Source organism: Vitis vinifera, chromosome 9, assembly GCF_030704535.1.
Source record: "Vitis vinifera cultivar Pinot Noir 40024 chromosome 9, ASM3070453v1".
In the NCBI taxonomy this organism is placed as follows: Eukaryota; Viridiplantae; Streptophyta; class Magnoliopsida; order Vitales; family Vitaceae; genus Vitis; species Vitis vinifera.
In genome coordinates, this window is record NC_081813.1 from 8,243,820 (window position 1) to 8,261,149 (window position 17,330).

A 17,330-nucleotide genomic window follows, 5' to 3' on the forward strand; every position below is an offset into this window, starting at 1 on the left:
ATTGTTTGGCATAGTATGGGAATTCAAAAATAATTTTTCAATTTGTTAGAAATGTTTATTTATTTATTATAGCAATGATTGAAATATCAATCACAAAGTAATGTTTTTTTTTTCTTTTGTAGGGCACTAACACTTTTTCTTTGATTGTAATAATTGATAAATATATTACACAATTATTTGTTTTAAAAAGGGGAGGGATGACAAACATAATAACATGTGAAATATTTCTAAAACTGTGATGGGAAATAAACCATCTAATTAGGGTGCAACATTATTCATTTTAATTTATATGAATTTACTTATTTTTATTTGCATCATATTTTGAACTATTTTATGAAATTAAGGGAGATTAAAACATCATGAATTTCTTAGTTTAATTTATATTTTTAATAATAAAGCATGAAATATTTAAAAAAAGAAAAAAAGAAAATCATGAATTTCTTTAATTCCTTAGGAAACCAATATATAAAAAAAGTTGAATATATTATTATTTTATGTCCTAAATTTCTAAATTTGTTCATCACGTATTTATTTTTATATTAAATTTATTATCAATAATTATTTATTATATATTATTATTTTATGTTTAAAAATGTTTATAAATAATTAAAATTAATAAATATAAAAAATGAAATATTAAAAAATTAAATTAAAAAGATTTCATCAAGCTAACATATTTTGATAAAAAAAAAAAAAAAGAGTAAAAAAGAAGATGGGGATATTATAGAGGTGGGGAAAAAGATAAAAGAAAAATCATGTGGTATAATAATTGCCACGTGTTAAAGTTATTTTCTTTAAAAATTAATTATAGTAATGATGAACTCATTTGTCTTATCAAAGTAAATAAAAATAAATAAATAAAAGAAAAAAAGAAAAAGAAAAAAAGTGGTAGTTGGCTGGAGGTTAGAGAGGAGGGTTTGAAGGTAAATTTGGAATTTGATTATTTTCACTAAGTAGATATTTTGAAAGTTATTTTGCCTGAAACCCATATTGTTTGAAAATAAAAAATCAAAGTTTAAAAAAATACAATTTTTTTGAAATGATGCATGATTACATCATTCCCCTGATAGATTATTTATTCCTTTAAACTTTACTTCAAATAAAATAGTTTTAATTATTTTCTTTTTGGAATTATATTTAACATATTATTAAAAATATAAAAAACATTTTAATAATATTGTTAATGAGTTTTTTTATATATATATTTTGTAAAATAATTAAATTTAAAAATATTTAAATTTAGTTATGGGCTGCCCATTTCAAAATAATAAGAATCTAGTAACCTAATTTTTCCAAATTCCAGGTAAATATGCTAATCTAAAAATAAAAAATAAAAATTAGGTTTTTATGCTCTCCAATCTACCACTTAAGCATCCGACATGGCTAAAATAAATTTAAAAAAAAAAGAGGAAAAAAACAAAAGTGTGTGATCCTCTTTCTCGAGTCTTCACATTTAGAGACACTGAACCCAAATCAAAATTAATCCTTCAAATTAATTTTCACCGCCAAACATAGCTATCCGAAAAACCCTAACCTGCCTCCTCTTCCTCTTATCCCGGAAATCTAAATTCCGTGACCCTAACCCCTTCTCTTTCCGCAAACCCTCCGGAATCGGAAGATTCATAATTCTTCAGAATTAATTTTCACCTCGAAGCCAAACCCTAACTGCCTCATCTTCCTCTCATTCATATCCCAAAAGTAGCTTCAACAGTCAGGCCTGTAGCCATGAAAGCCGTAGTGATCGCTACTTCCGGTGATCCCCAAGTTCTCCAAGTGCAAGAAGTCGAAAACCCTGAAATTGGAGATGATGAAGTTCTAAGTAGAGTGGACGCCGCTGCCATTAACCGAACAGATACGCTTCAGAGGAAGGGCTTGCACCCTTCCTCAAAGGCGGCAGTCCCTACCCGGGTCTCGAATGTTCTGGAATCATCGAAGCTGTTGGAAAAGCCGTCGTTCGATGGAAGGTTGGCGATCAGGTATTTCAATTGCCTAATATTTTGATTTCGTTTCTGTTCCTCTATTTTTCTCGGCTATCAAACACTAGGAACGTGTAAATAAGGAGGTTAGTTGATTGCGAAAACGGGAATTTTTTGTTCGTGTTTGTGTTAAGGAGTCTTTGTTGAGAATTTTGGGGAAATTTATGATAAGTTTGTGATTTTATGATTAATTTTGTTTATCAATATAGGTTAAATTATTGAGCTTATTGGTTTTCAAATTTATGGTTGTAGGAAAATTGATCAGTGTAAGGTTATGGTTATGGGTTCATTACCAATTTGCTTACTGAAAATTTTTCCAGATATTGTGGACCGGTTTGGTAGCAGAAATAAGAACTGCGTTTTGTTTTTCAAAACGGAAATGGATGCAGAAAACATGTTTGGTAGCCTACTTTCAGAACTTGTTTCTGAAAATATTTCCTGATAATGAATTATTTCAGAACTTGTTTTTAAAAAATTCAAACACTTTATCAATTTAAAAGGTTCTGAAATGGGCATGTTCATGGTCTTCATTTTTTAAAATTAAAGCTTTTATGAAAAAACCATTTTCCCTTCTACTAAACAAACAGGCTCTATATTGTAACAGATCGATTGGCCATTTCCTTTGTCATGTTTTGTGAATCATGGCAACACTGGAATCCACTCCATTACCATCTGTTAGTGATTAGAAGAGAAAGCACCAATTTTAATGATATCCTTTATGTGATTTTGCTTCCTCCTGAGTACAAGTTCATAATATACATGGTACATGGTGAATCTGTATGACAGTTCGTGGTATACAGGTGTGTGCTCTTCTTTCTGGTGGAGGGCATGCTGAAAAAGTGGCTGTTCCAGCTGGGCAAGTTCTTCCTGTCCTATCTGGTGTTTCTCTGAAGGATGCTGCTGGAATTCCTGAGGTTGCATGTACTGTTTGGTCAACTGTTTTAATGATGAGCCGACTGTCTGCAGGAGAAACATTCCTGGTGAGTTTTTTGTCTTTTTTATTTTCTGATGCCTGATATATTTACCGGCACAAATTTACCCTGTTGCTGTTTAATGTGTGTGCATCAATATTGGATTAGGGAGGTAGAAGAGCCATGGTTCTATTACATCATCATATTCTTATTTAGATACATTGTATCCCACAATTTCATTGCATCCAAGGCTATGTTGTTTTTTATTGCACGGTTTGTGTCATGGTAATTTCTCAACCCTTCTCTGGAAAATTATGTTGGATGGCTGCTATTAATTACCCCAAAATTACCCCAAAAGAAGAAATTTTATGTTGAAGTAAGATGAGTAGCACAAAGAGTTACTTGTGGTTGATCCTATCATCAAATGGGCGATTGATGCACAATCCAAATGGTAAATTTTTTTCCCCCTTTATCCAGATGGAATTTTTATGTATGGTTGAATAGTGAAATGAGGACTGATAATATTTCAGGTTCATGGGGGTTCAATTGGAATTGGTACCATCTATTCAAATAGTGAAATACTGAGGAGCAAGGGTATTTGTTACAGCAGGTTTGCCATCACTGTTCTACCTCATCTCACAGAATGCTTATCACATGGCACCAATTCCTTTTCTTCACATGTTTTCAACCATTTTTTCCACCCAGGAACGAGGAAAAATTAGCTGTTTGTAAGGATCATTGAGCAGATGTGTGCATCAATTACAAGACTGAAAACTTTGTTGCATGGGTGAAGGAGGAAACAGGAGGGAAAGGTATAATCTATTGTATCTTAACGATAATTTCAATTGAAGGTGGAATTGCTTTTTAATTTTTAGTGCACCAAATCCACTAGTCTGGAATGTTTGAAAAGATAAATAGTCATCTTCCACTTGATTCTGATTGTGAAGATCTAACCCCAAAAATGTTGAATGACAGGTGTTGATGTTATACTGGATAATATTGGAGGGGCCTACTTTTGGGGAGACATCAATGGTTTAAATGTTGATGGAAGGCTTTTTATTATTGGTTTTCAGGGTGGAACAGTGGTACAAGTAAATCTTTCAGGTTTACTTGCAAGGCGCCTTACAGTGCAAGGTACCGCTTTCTCTGTAGAAGATTTTTCTGTAGTTTTGGAGTTGAATCAATTTGATTAATCTCATCCAAGTTCAGAACTGAGGTGGATTCTGGCAAGCCAAGGAAAAACCAAATTACCATAAATTCTTTTTTTTTCTGGATCGTTTTACTTCTTGGAAATCCTGTTTCTCGATCTGGTCAGGTATATGGAAATTCCAAGGAAAATATGTTTTACATTTTCCATAATTGGAATCACTCAGGAATTTAATATTTTCCTCTGAAATAGCAATGGTTTTCTAATTACGACATTTGTTTTTCTTGTATCATCCCAAAATATTTTTTAGGTGTTTGTTCTCTCTTGACACAGCTTTTAATTGGGTCTGTCTTGCTTTTTGATAGATCTCTTGACAAGTTGCTTGTATATCATACTTTCTTTATTGTTTTCGGATCATGAACCTTGCTTCTGTCAGCCCTGTTATCACTACCCAAACTAGTAAATTTATGCACAAAACTCCATGTGTCAGTAACAGTGGTTATTTGATTGTATTAAATAATTTGTAAATAGAGTGGATAAGTTTGTACTAAATGGCAATTGTTTCTGCAGTGGCTGGTTTGCAAAACAGAAGTCTGGAAAAGAAATCTGTAATTGTGAGTGAGGTGGAGAAGAATGTTTGGCCTACAATCACAGGCGTACAAGTATTTTCCATTGACGGAAGCAGTAGAGGATCACCAGCTCATGGAAAGCAGCAAGCATATTGGGAAGATACCGCTTATTCCATTATCTTATGGTTATGAATGATCTTATGCCTCAGAGGGGGATGACATGATTTTAAAACTCTTAATGAGCATCTACTATCTGATACAATGTGTGATGCGCAGGCCTAGATTGTCAATGCTTAGTTTCTTATGTAGCCCTGTCATTTGAGAATAAAAACCAGCCTTCCCGTCCTAACATTTAGACTACTGGAATCTAAAGCTTCAAGATAGTTGAAACTGAATTTTCAAGTGCAAACACTCTCCAACCTCCACAAATGAGCTTACCTTCCTCATCTGAAGTTTGAACAAAAATGTATCAAATGGTTAGGTAGAACTGTCTAACAAACCAGAGCTTGGCTGGTTGATCACCTTATTTACAGAGCTTGGATGTGAGAGAAACCAGCGCCCCTAAAGCTCAGGACAAGATTACCATTCCACCAAAGTTGAGCCTTGCATGCAGTCACCTAGTATTTTCTTTATTGGAGTCTTCCCCTCTACCCTGGCACTGGGATTGAAGGCGAATGAAAAACGTGCATAGATTGAAGGTGTGCTGCTTGAGTTGATTGTAGTTTGAGCATGAAAATTTGAAGATCCAGAACAGCAAATCAGGAATGCCTATCAATTTGAAACCAGCATGGGTGGATGAATGGAGAGGTTCTTCACTGAATTTGTCCATGAAGCTTTTTAGCACTCTAGGGCAAGGGTCTCCAAGCCTAGCTGTTGATTGCACATCCCTCCTGCGCAGTACAGGCCTGTAGTGAAATTATACTAAGAACAGAGTGAAATGCAAATGCAGGAAAGATGAGAGTGTAAGTTGCTAGTTTCAAATGCAGGAAAGGGTGTTTCTTAGCTGTTCAACAACTGACAATACATTGGCATGACAATTCCCTGGATCGATGCCCTCTTGGAGTTCCAAAGCTTGTTCACAGGTCAATCGAACTTGAGGGTTTTGGGACATGTACTCCAAGTTTGGTTGCCAAGAATCTCCAGGTGGAGGATCAGCTTCTGACACGTGTGCACACACCTCTTGGCCAGTTTGTGTTATTGCAATTTTAATAAATTGCAAAAAAAAATTATTGCCAACAATTTTTTCTTTTTTTCTTTTTTCTTTTTAAACAAACTGCAAAAATCCTTTTTTTTTTTTAAACTGAATGGTTTTTTTTCTCCAACAAAGTGATTTTTTTTATAAAAAAAAAATTGCAAGATTTTATTTTTTTATTTTTTTAAATAAAATTGCAAAGTCTTTTTCTTTTAAAATAAAAATTGTAGAATCATTTTCAAAAAATAAAAAAAGAAAGAAAAGAAAACCACGAAATCAATTTTTAGATAAAAAGAGTAAAAAATTTCAAGTGAAAAACATAATGTTCTTAAAGTTGTAAATACAATTGAAAAATTATTTTTTTTCTTAATAAAAATAAAGTTGCAAATATTTTTTATTATTGTAAAATTGTGAAAAATCATTTTTTTTTTAAATAACTAAAATCTAGAATGCATTTTTTAATTAAATCTTAAAACTTCTTTTCTAAAAAAAATAAAATTGAAAACTTTTTATTGTTTATTTATTTGTTTAGGTAAATAAAGTTGTAAAAATCATGTATTAATAAAAATAATAAAAGGTTATGACCAATTTGCTCATAGTTACATTTTCTTCTGCAGCATTCTTAATGTTTGTTATTTATTTAAAATAAAAATATATTCTATTTCAATATTTGGAATTTAAAAAAAGAAATGAAATCTCTCTCATATTTAATAAGTAATTTTTCTTTTTGTCAATAATATTCATAATTGAAATGTGTAACATTTACACATAAAAAAAGTGATATTATTTCTTTCAAAAAATATTTATTAAGTAATATAAATATTAGTATTATTTTATCATATATTTTGTAGTTATTTTTTAGTTTTTTAACAACAAATTTAATTTTTTAATCATTTTTTTTTCAAAATAAGTAATATAAAAAAAAAATTTTTAAAATCTCATATATATATATATATATATATGAACTTTCAATTGAATTTTTTGAAAGTTTGAAAAGTGCCTGTAGACCCCCATTTGGGGCTCATTTTCTGCAGCTTGATTTTGCCAAGTGTCACGATCTCAAGGAGCCACGTGTCCATGCATGGTTGGCTGTTGGGGCATCAGAGTGGTGTTTTTGATGGCCAACCAGAGGTCGACACGTGTCCAAAGAATCTGCAAAAAGCTGCAGACGGTTAGAGGGGTGGGGTGGCCAGCTGCTTGATCTCTTTCCTGGCCGTTGGAGATATTTTGAGGGGGAGATACCTAGGCTGTGAGGGGATATGCAGAGGGGGGTACGTTTCGGTTATGGGGGGAGAGCCCATTGACGACTGTGAGAGATTCTGGAGAGCTTTTTGGGGAGCTTGGGCAGGAAGCTTCCTGGAGGGAGGTTTGAGGTTTCTGTTATGAGAGGTTTTTTTTGGGAGAGCTTAGGGAGACATTCGAGGGGATCATTTTTAGAGGGGGGTTTTTCTGGCTGGGGAGCCAAGAAAAGGAACCTGAGAGTGAGGTTTGCTGTGGGGAGTTTTCCTGGGAGATATTTTTGGTGGAGGTTCTTCTTGGGAGGACCTCAGAGCAGGGGAGCGGATTTTTTTTGAGGATGAGGAAGCTCTGAGAGAGGGAAACACTTGAGAGAGACACTTTGGAGAGAGATATTTTGAGAGAGGGAGAGAGAGTGAGGTAATGCGAGAGGGTAATGTGTTTTCTGGTTGCTGAGAGGAGCTTTTTGGGAGTACCTTGAGAAGCAAGACAGAGAGCAAGAGCTTAAAAAAGGAGATAACAGAGGAAGAGAGTAGCTGCAGGTAAGTTTGAGGTGAGTTTCTTGCTTACTTTGATTCATATATTTCTCATCTCTTTCCCATTTTGATTTACTCTACATTGCTCGCCAATTTGAGTTGGATAATATGGATTACATGCTGAATTTATTGGTTTTTGGATCCTTTCTTATGCTCTGTTGCTGTTGATCTTACTGTCATTTCTTGTGGTTTGGTTTGGAGCTAGTGGGACTCTGTTTTTCATACACTCTGTAAGTCTAGCTTAAGATCTCCTCACCTGTATGAGCCCATGGATGTCACCTGAAATGAGGCTTTATACATTCATGCTTTACCTGATTCCCAGTCCATCATTCTCTCAATTTTCACTCTGGTCTCTGCCTTTGTTTTCATTCCTTTGATTTTGCTGTGGTTGTGGTGTTAAATATCTCATTTGGGATTGGCTATCATGGTTTGGAGGTGGGGTGTCTCTGAGAGAGCCTCATGAGGGTCACTTTCCATACAGTTGAGTATTTCTGAGTGCCTGAAAAGCTATGTAGATCGCATTGGACGTCCAGAGGAAAGAAACTTGAGCTAAATCCTCGTGAGAATGCGTATATTGTGAATGCTTTGGCCGATGCCTTTACTGTGTCTATAGATGCACCCTTTCTGCTGAATCTGGAATGTAATCACCATACCAATGACAGTGAGGCTCTTAAGGAGATTGTGCTGCACAATGGACTGGAAAAAGACAGATGACCTTCACCATGTGGTCCAAAAGGTCAAATCTGAATTGCATGAAGCAGTACCTGTTCTTCATGTGGACATTTATTCTGAGTTTGGGTCATTATTGACTCACTGCTCAGGGAGTTGTTGAATTATTCTGCTCAGGGAGTTGTTGAATTATTCTGCTCAGAATTGGTGACTGCCATACCTGGGCATTAGTATTGCCTCTTGACTGCTGATGGTTCATGCATCTATACTGCTGGAGTTGAGCAGGGTGATCACCAAAATGGGTTGTAGTTCAGGAAATCGAATCAGGAAGTCCTTCTTGGAAGACTGTGATCTTCGTCATGATTCAAACTTCATATGCATTGAAACTACATGCTACCCCATGGGAGATTGTTGTGCCACCCCCTCTAGATGTATTTTCAAATTCGAATCCTCAAAGTCAAGCTTGAAGAGTTCATCGCCTTGGGAATCTCTCAGTTTCTGGGCATGATACAGAGGAGGCAGTTATACTGGACCTTATGCCAAACCCAGGTCGTGGTGGGTACATACCCCATTAGTGCCCCAATATCCTTTTTGGGCGTTTTTGTGATGAGAACTCTTGTGCTCGAAGAAAGTCTTTTAGCAGGATACAATCACTAAAAGAATGATGGCCATTGAGGAAATGGCATGCATGGATGCTCTCTGCAATGACAAGACAGGAACAATGACCTTGAACAAGTTGACTGTTGACTGAAACCTTATTGAAGTGATTACAGAAAGTGTGGAGCACTCCTCAGGTGACGTTGCTTGGGTTTCATCCTCTTGTAATAGTGGTGATAATTCCATAATAGCTACAGAAGGTTCTAGTTACATACAGTGAGGGACCATAATGAAACAACAATGATGAATGGGTGTTTCTCTCGATGGGTCCCGCGCATGCTTTTTAATGAATGGGAAAAGGTCATGGGATGTTACAGAGGAAACTTACTCAAGGAAATGCTGTAAATCTGTGGAAAAGAAAAACTGGGAATAGGCAACCCGTTCAGTCATGCATGGCTCCACATCTCCGTACCCATACTTCTATTTCCTAACACCCCCAAACCTGTTTTCCCTCTCACTATCATTCCTTCCCTATACATTCAGCCTCATTTCCCACTTGAATAAATTCCTATGTCTAGCCGCCTCCATTTCTCTTTCTTTTAAGTCACTCATACTCATTTCCACCTAAGCCCTTGCTTCATGTCCCTCATGCATACCATATTCCTTTTTAACACCACGTGTCTTCATTTCCCTCATATCCTCATACCCATTGCTCGCCTCTTTCATATTCATTTTATACCACCCATACCCGTTTCTTTCATATCACCATCTAGACTAACCCATGCCTTCGGCACCCACTAAACCTTTTCACACCCATCCCCATATCCGTTTTTCTTACCCATCATTACTCCTATTTTCCCACACTCTATACTCAGCCGAATCTGTCTTCCATATACATCCCCACATCCGTCTCTCTCTCATTACATCCTCACACCCATTTCACCATGCACATAAACCCATTTTCTCTCTCTATCCCTTCATTCATCTCACCATTATCCCACCTCCCATTCCTCCCACATGCTCTTTCTCTCATCACCTCTCTTCGTTTGATCTATCAATAGCATCTTGCATCCTTCCCGAGCATCCATCAGACCCATCATTCACCTCCCAATCACGTGCATGGAGTCCATTGTGCAAGGGCATGCATGCTCATTGTTGCAAGCAAGAGACTGCACCAGAAGTTCGGTCCTCAAACGGAACAAATGACGGATATTAGGGAATTTGAGGTGTATCCAGAAGTTGGGGTGAGCGGAAAAGTTGGTGATAAATTAATCCTGGTTGAGAAAGCGCACAAGTGGCAGCCCAAATACTTTCATTCGAAAATGGCATACAGTCTATGACAGTTCTGGGAGTATTTTTCAATATCAGGTGCACCAGCGTAATGCAAATGGCAATGGTACAACCGTTTCGGAGATGGTTAGGTCAGGGAATGTCCAGGTGCGGAGATAGGTGTTTCCATGTGGTGAGCAATGGATGCACTCCTAGGATCGCCCTATGCTCTGACATTGGCGTGCAATGCTATCTAAGTCAATAAACCGCACCAACTGTGTGGTGAGCCTGTGGACATTGTGATGAAATCAGGGAAGACGCTCATGCACAGTTTGGTATTTGGTAGAAATTCCACGTGTTTGGAATAGGCTCTTACTCCACTATAGCCTTCCGTCTTTTCATTGCGCATCTGAAGACTTTTATGACAGTCACATGGCAATGCCGAATCAATGAACTTCTGATCTGGTGGGAATTAATCTTGTTTCGAAAGACAGGGATGTCAGATACCACTTTTGTACACTCTTTCCGGGTGGCTTAGATAACCCTGTTTTTTCATGAAAATCTCGATACCGTGAAGGAATCTTTTGGTGTGGAGCCTAGCATCATTGGTGTAGGTCCAGCTGTTGCAATCCAAACTACTGCAAGAAATGCTGGTCTTGAGGTTGCTGACATTGACCCATTTGAAATAAATGAGACGCTCGATGCATTCCAATACTTGAGATGAAGTACTATGGAAAAGACCACTGGTATGGTATGGTTCCCTTGTGCTTAACCGGGACTATGAAAAGCCAATCCCAAGGGAGATAGGATCAGAAATTTCAGATTCAGAGGTGTGGTTCAGTGATCCGCCCACGACCCCAAGCTTAAGATCTCACTCTTACCTGATCTTGGTTTACAGGTGTTGTGCCAGCGGAAGCTTTGATGCCAACGATGTTAGTTCAAGAACACAAAGATAAAACAATCACACATACGGTACACGAGGTTTTAACGTGGTTCGGCCAACCATGCCTACGTCCACGGATGAGAGAGAATAATTTCACTATACAATAGAGAATATTACAGAGGATAGAACCAGATACAATTATTGGGTTCCCGAAACATCCCATGTTTCCCCACTCCTTGTATCCATACCTTACTACGAGTCCTCTCGCTCCACCAGGTACCTCCCGTTCTTCCTCACATCTCTATCCACCCCGTATAGTCTCTATAGGCCCATCTCCATCTCATAACTTTTTCCCCTCATGACCCAGAATATTTATAGAGATATTTCCAACAACCTTCCTTATTCTATAAGGAAGTCTAATATTACAATAATATATCAACCTATAAATATTCTATATAATATTCTTTATAAAGAAAGGAATCTATACTAATTAGGAATTTGGGACACTTCCTAACAATCTCCACCTTGGACCAAATTACATGAAGTTAATCTTCAATCTCTCCATGACACAAACCTTTTTGTATCATATCACCACGAAATAGCAATCAACTCCACCTTCAGTGAAAATTCCTTTTGTTTTCATCTTGTGTGCTTTGTGATATTTTACTCTTCCAGAAATCTTCAACCCAAGCTCTGATACCAATTGTTGTGCCAGCGGAAGCTTTGATGCCAACGATGTTAGTTCAAGAACACAAAGATAAAACAATCACACATACGGTACACGAGGTTTTAACGTGGTTCGGCCAACCATGCCTACGTCCACGGATGAGAGAGAATAATTCCACTATACAATAAAGAATATTACAGAGGATAAAACCAGATACAACTATTGGGTTCCCGAAACATCCCATGTTTCCCCACTCCTTGTATCCATACCTTACTACGAGCCCTCTCACTCCACCAGGTACCTCCCGTTCTTCCTCACATCTCTATCCACCTCGTATAGTCTCTATAGGTCCATCTCCATCTCATAACTTTTTCCCCTCATGACCTAGAATATTTATAGAGATATTTCCAACAACCTTCCTTATTCTATAAGGAAGTCTAATATTATAATAATATATCAACCTATAAATATTCTATATAATATTCTTTACAAAGAAAGGAATCTATACTAATTAGGAATTTGGGACACTTCCTAACAATCTCCACCTTGGACCAAATTACATGAAGTTAATCTTCAATCTCTCCATGACACAAACCTTTTTGTATCATATCACCACGAAATAGCAATCAACTCCACCTTCAGTGAAAATTCCTTTTGTTTTCATCTTGTGTGCTTTGTGATATTTTACTCTTCCAGAAATCTTCAACCCAAGCTCTGATACCAATTGTTGTGCCAGCGGAAGCTTTGATGCCAACGATGTTAGTTCAAGAACACAAAGATAAAACAATCACACATACGGTACACGAGGTTTTAACGTGGTTCGGCCAACCATGCCTACGTCCACGGATGAGAGAGAATAATTCCACTATACAATAGAGAATATTACAGAGGATAGAACCAGATACAATTATTGGGTTCCCGAAACATCCCATGTTTCCCCACTCCTTGTATCCATACCTTACTACGAGTCCTCTCGCTCCACCAGGTACCTCCCGTTCTTCCTCACATCTCTATCCACCCCGTATAGTCTCTATAGGCCCATCTCCATCTCATAACTTTTTCCCCTCATGACCCAGAATATTTATAGAGATATTTCCAATAACCTTCCTTATTGAATAAGGAAGTCTAATATTACAATAATATATCAACCTATAAATATTCTATATAATATTCTTTACAAAGAAAGGAATCTATACTAATTAGGAATTTGGGACACTTCCTAACAATAGGCTCATCTTCTTATACCCCTCTTCAAAACCCGCAAGTCTCCGTACCCATCATCATGCACATCTTTAAAAATTGATTTTCAAAATAAAATCTTGTTTTGATTTCATAGTTTATCATCCTTAGAATTTTTAGGTCTCAAAAATCCTATTTTTAATAAACTTTGCTGTCAATTTCTTTCCGGCAAGCAATTTTCAAATCCTTCATGATCTTTAAAGTGTTTTAAAAAATGGGCAAGAATTAAATTCCGTAATTCCAAGTGATGGAATTTATGGAATTGATTCATGCAAAATAATTGGGCTTTGGTGGGGGCCCGACATCAAATAAATTTCCTTTGAAATAAAAATGAATTTGAATGAGATGTCATGCATGCTATTAGTGTTTCTTTATCTGGTTTGATGATATGAGTGATATACTTTATGCTCATTACTATGCGCTAATCCCATTTTATGATAGCGCGTTGCCGTTTGCTGATCAGGTACGCATCCACTTTCACTTCGGTTATCCTCTATTGCATATTCTGATACTCATATGTGCATGATTGATTCGAGTATTCATTGATTGCCATGTCAGCTTCATCATCATTAGTAGAGACCCGACTTTAGGGACTTAGCACTTTCAGAATTACTAGTTCTTTTAACATCTCTGAATCCAGTTTTATTTTCTTTAGGATAGAGACCATTTTATGATAGCGCGTTGCCGTTTGCTGATCAGGTATGCATCCACTTTCACTTCGGTTATCCTCTATTGCATATTCTGATACTCATATGTGCATGATTGATTCGAGTATTCATTGATTTTCTCATTGATTGCCATGTCAGCTTCATCATCATTAGTAGAGACCCGACTTTAGGGACTTAGAGGGGTGCTACGGTCTTTACCGTACCTTCCCGATAAGTAACCTGACCCCCGAACCCGATCCGGTTTTCATAGACCGCTTTTTCCAAAATAAGGAGTCACACTTAGGGTTTTCTTTCTTATTTTGTTTACCCTTTAAAAAATAAAACAAAAATAAGTGGCGACTCCAAGTCATTTTCAAATAATCAATAAAAATCAAATTTTCAAATAAAAATCGAGCTCGCCAATCGAGTGGAAAACGCATTCGAGCGATCGAAATGCGGGGTCCACAGTGCCATATTTTAAGAAATATTTTTTTAAACTGCAATATTTATTTCAAAATCCCTTGGACTTTTATGGTTGGAAGAAGCATCATATATCAACTCCTCTTTAACCAACATTTACTTCAACCAACTTTGCCATCCTGCAGAAAAGCTTGAATGGCTTCTTCTACTCTCTCTGTAATTCTGTAGAATGCGAATTCTCTCCAATATAATCATGAAATAGTGTGTGTCATACACAAAATCTACACAAGGGATGATTTCATTATTTGAAATAATAGAAGTATATAAACATGAACTTTAAAGGGATGAAATAGGAGTTGGTTAAAGAGAAAGATCCGCCAAGTCGAAAGTCCTTGAAACAGCTTTGCACCAAGACTCCACCTTCTTATTCCTCCGTTCCTCGTCTAATGCAGGATAAAATGTGGTAGCAAGCTTCACCTTTTCTCCCGAATCAAAAATCTCGTCTTCTGTCCAAATCCCCACTGCTAATCCAGCTGCATAAGCGGCTCCAAGAGCTGTTGTCTCTATATCAGCTGGTCTAACCACCGGGTTCCCCAACAGATCAGCCTGCAAATCATTAGACAGCAAATTGTCAAATTAAACAGTTCAAACAAGGACAGTATGGGATTATGGGCAGTCTGATATAAGATACCACAAGCATGAAGACAGAATAGGATTGTACCACATGATCACCAGCCATTGACATGAACAAAAATAAAAAGAAGATAAGTTCAAACTCATATCAATTTGTTAAAACTTCATATGGGCCTGAAGTGATGACAAAATTGTTGTTTACTTTCATTTGGGAAAATGGCTAACATCAGTTCAAACAAATGAAAAAAAAATGTGGAGGAAAAAAATAGGAATGCAAAAAAAGTGATCACACCTTCAAAAACATAATTCTTGTTGCAGCTTTTGCTAGATGTACACAAAATTATAGAACAAAAGATTGGAACGGAGTGGAACAATTCGAGGAAATTAGTGCATTTCATGATTAGACGATACCAAATCCAGAACCAACACCTTACATTATTATCATGGTTGCAGTATAGAAGGCTTACAGGTAATGTATAGGTTTAAGTTTTGTAATTCCCATCAAAAAGGGGAGAATTGAAACAAGAGAAGTTTAGCAATGCAGAAAATAGAAACCATTACTGTTACATGTTACAGCAACGAAGCAGATATTGGATCCAAGAATAGCAGAAAATACGAACCTGAATTTGCATCAAAAGATTGTTAATGGTTGCACCACCATCAACTCTAAGCAAGAATTCCCCCTTCTCATTCTTGACCTCACCCTTCTCCCCTGCATCCTTGTGCATTGAATCTAGGACATCCTTTACCTGAAAACACATACTCTCAAGCACAGCTCGAGCAATGTGAGACTTGTTTGTAAATCTTGTGATCCCAATGCAAACCCCACGCGCATCATCACGCCACCATGGAGCAAACAATCCATTGAACGCTGGCACAAAATAAACCCCACCTGAAGAATCAACCTTTGCTGCTAATTCCTCAATCTCACTTGCAGTGCTTATTATACCAAGGCTGTCTCTGAGCCACTGAACTGCAGCTCCTGCAATTGCAATAGAGCCCTCTAGAGCATAGTTGGTTGGAGCTTCTCGTCCAAGCTTAAATGCCAAAGTGGTTAAAAGCCCATGTTTGGACTCGATTACCTCCTCACCTGTATTGAGAAGTATGAAAGCCCCAGTACCATATGTGCTTTTGGCCTCACCTTTTCGGCAAGCTTGGCCCAGCATTGCAGCATGCTGGTCACCAAGGCATCCAGAAATTGGGAGCCCAGAAATGGGCCATCCCTTTGCAACTGTTCCAATAATCTCAGCATTACTGACAATCTTGGGCAAAATTTCAGCAGAAATGCCTAGGGTATCTAATGTGGGTTTATCCCAATCAAGGGTTTTGAGATTCATGAGCATTGTTCTAGATGCATTTGAGACATCAGTGACATGAACCCCACCATTCAAGCCTCCAGTCATATTCCAAATCAACCAAGTGTCTATTGTTCCAAACAGAGCATCCCCTGCTTCAACTGCTTTTTTCACAGCATCCACATTTTCCAACAACCAGAGAAGCTTCAATGCGCTGAAATAAGTGCTTATGGGCAAACCACATGTCTCCACAAAATGTGTTCTTCCCCCAGGTAATTCTTTCTCCAATTTCCTGCAAAAACAAAATGCTCCATCCAAATGATTCCAAACATGGGTTGTGAGCACCAGAACAAAATTCCTAAACTATTCATACGCTAAACCCACAACTCTTTCATCAGGAAAATTAATTGAAACCAAAAATTGCACACATATTTTGGCAAAATCCCAAATTTTTCAACATTCTCAATGTTAGAAATAAATCACAAATTAATCTTCATAATTATGAATAAAAAATGTATCAATTTTTTTTCTTTAATCAAAGAACCACTCTTGGATTTCTCAGAGAACTATTTCTCCAGCATTTTCCAGTGCCAAATAACTCCCTGCTGTGACTATTTCATGACCAGAAAATTCAAACGTAACAAAAACCCAGTTCAGAATCCAAGCATCAAGCAACGGGTAGTAATCAAAATCAAAAAATAAGATGACCCAAATCTTCAATCCTCAAAACAACCTAACAACAATCAAGAACAAAATAAATAAAAACCTGCAAATAGAACTGGTTCTAGCATCCATCCAAACAATGGCGTGGTAGAGAGGAAGACCAGTAGATTTGCTCCAGATGAGAGTAGTCTCTCTCTGATTGGTCAGCCCAATCGCTTTCAATCCACTATCCACGTTGTGCCCATCTGCAGTCGCCTTATCAATGGCCTTCTCTATGCACACTCTCACACTCTCCAAAATCTCCATTGGATCATGCTCCACCCATCTACCGCAAACATCCATAGAAACAAAGATTTTTTCAGAGAGAACAAGAAAGAGAAAGATTCCATTCTGTACATGTAAAAATTAAGTAATTCATACCCTGCTTCTGGGTAGAACTGAGTGAACTCCACCTGGTGAGATCCAACCGGCTGAGCAGACCGGTCATAGATTATGAACCGTGTACTGGTGGTGCCTTGATCTATGGATCCAACGAAGACATCCTCTTTCGCCATTTTTCTCCTTCAATTTTCTCGCAATCTCCCAGGAAACAAGCACAAACAGAGCTCTTTTGTCAAGCGATGGAAAGATATATCGAAGGTTGAAATTTTTGTTTCCTTCTTGGGAATGTAAACAGGGTTTATCGTTTATCTGATTAGGAAATTGGCGTAATCCAAAAACCTTGGTTTGAAATTGACTATGGGCCGTCCACGTCAGCACCCGAGTGGGTCCCTTTTGTGAT

The 17,330-nt window shown here is 37.2% G+C and overlaps 1 protein-coding gene and 1 pseudogene across 1 annotated transcript; one reads left to right on the top strand and one right to left on the bottom strand.

Annotated features, from left to right (window-relative positions):
• Positions 1–1,435: 1,435 nt before the first annotated feature.
• LOC100266893 (uncharacterized) lies at positions 1,436–5,435 on the top strand (annotated as a pseudogene).
• Positions 5,436–14,178: 8,743 nt separating this feature from the next.
• On the bottom strand, positions 14,179–17,240 carry LOC100251587 (glycerol kinase). Its single transcript, XM_002273331.4, has 4 exons — positions 16,970–17,240; positions 16,653–16,874; positions 15,212–16,178; positions 14,179–14,564 (listed from the first exon to the last, which is right to left on the bottom strand). The coding sequence occupies exons 1-4, from the start codon at positions 17,101–17,103 to the stop codon at positions 14,319–14,321; spliced, it is 1,569 nt and encodes a 522-aa protein (XP_002273367.1). The 5' UTR covers positions 17,104–17,240; the 3' UTR covers positions 14,179–14,318.
• Between the last annotated feature and the right edge of the window lie 90 nt (positions 17,241–17,330).

Bases quoted from the DNA above. Each gene is read 5' to 3' on its own strand.
- LOC100251587 (XM_002273331.4), bottom strand. From the start codon at position 17,103: ATGGCGAAAGAGGATGTCTTCGTTGGATCCATAGATCAAGGCACCACC. The intron at 16,179-16,652 runs GTTTTTATTTAT...TTGTTTTTGCAG, and splicing joins AGAACCAGTTCTATTTGCAG to GAAATTGGAGAAAGAATTAC. The intron at 14,565-15,211 runs GTTCGTATTTTC...AATGATTTGCAG, and splicing joins ATCTTTTGATGCAAATTCAG to GCTGATCTGTTGGGGAACCC.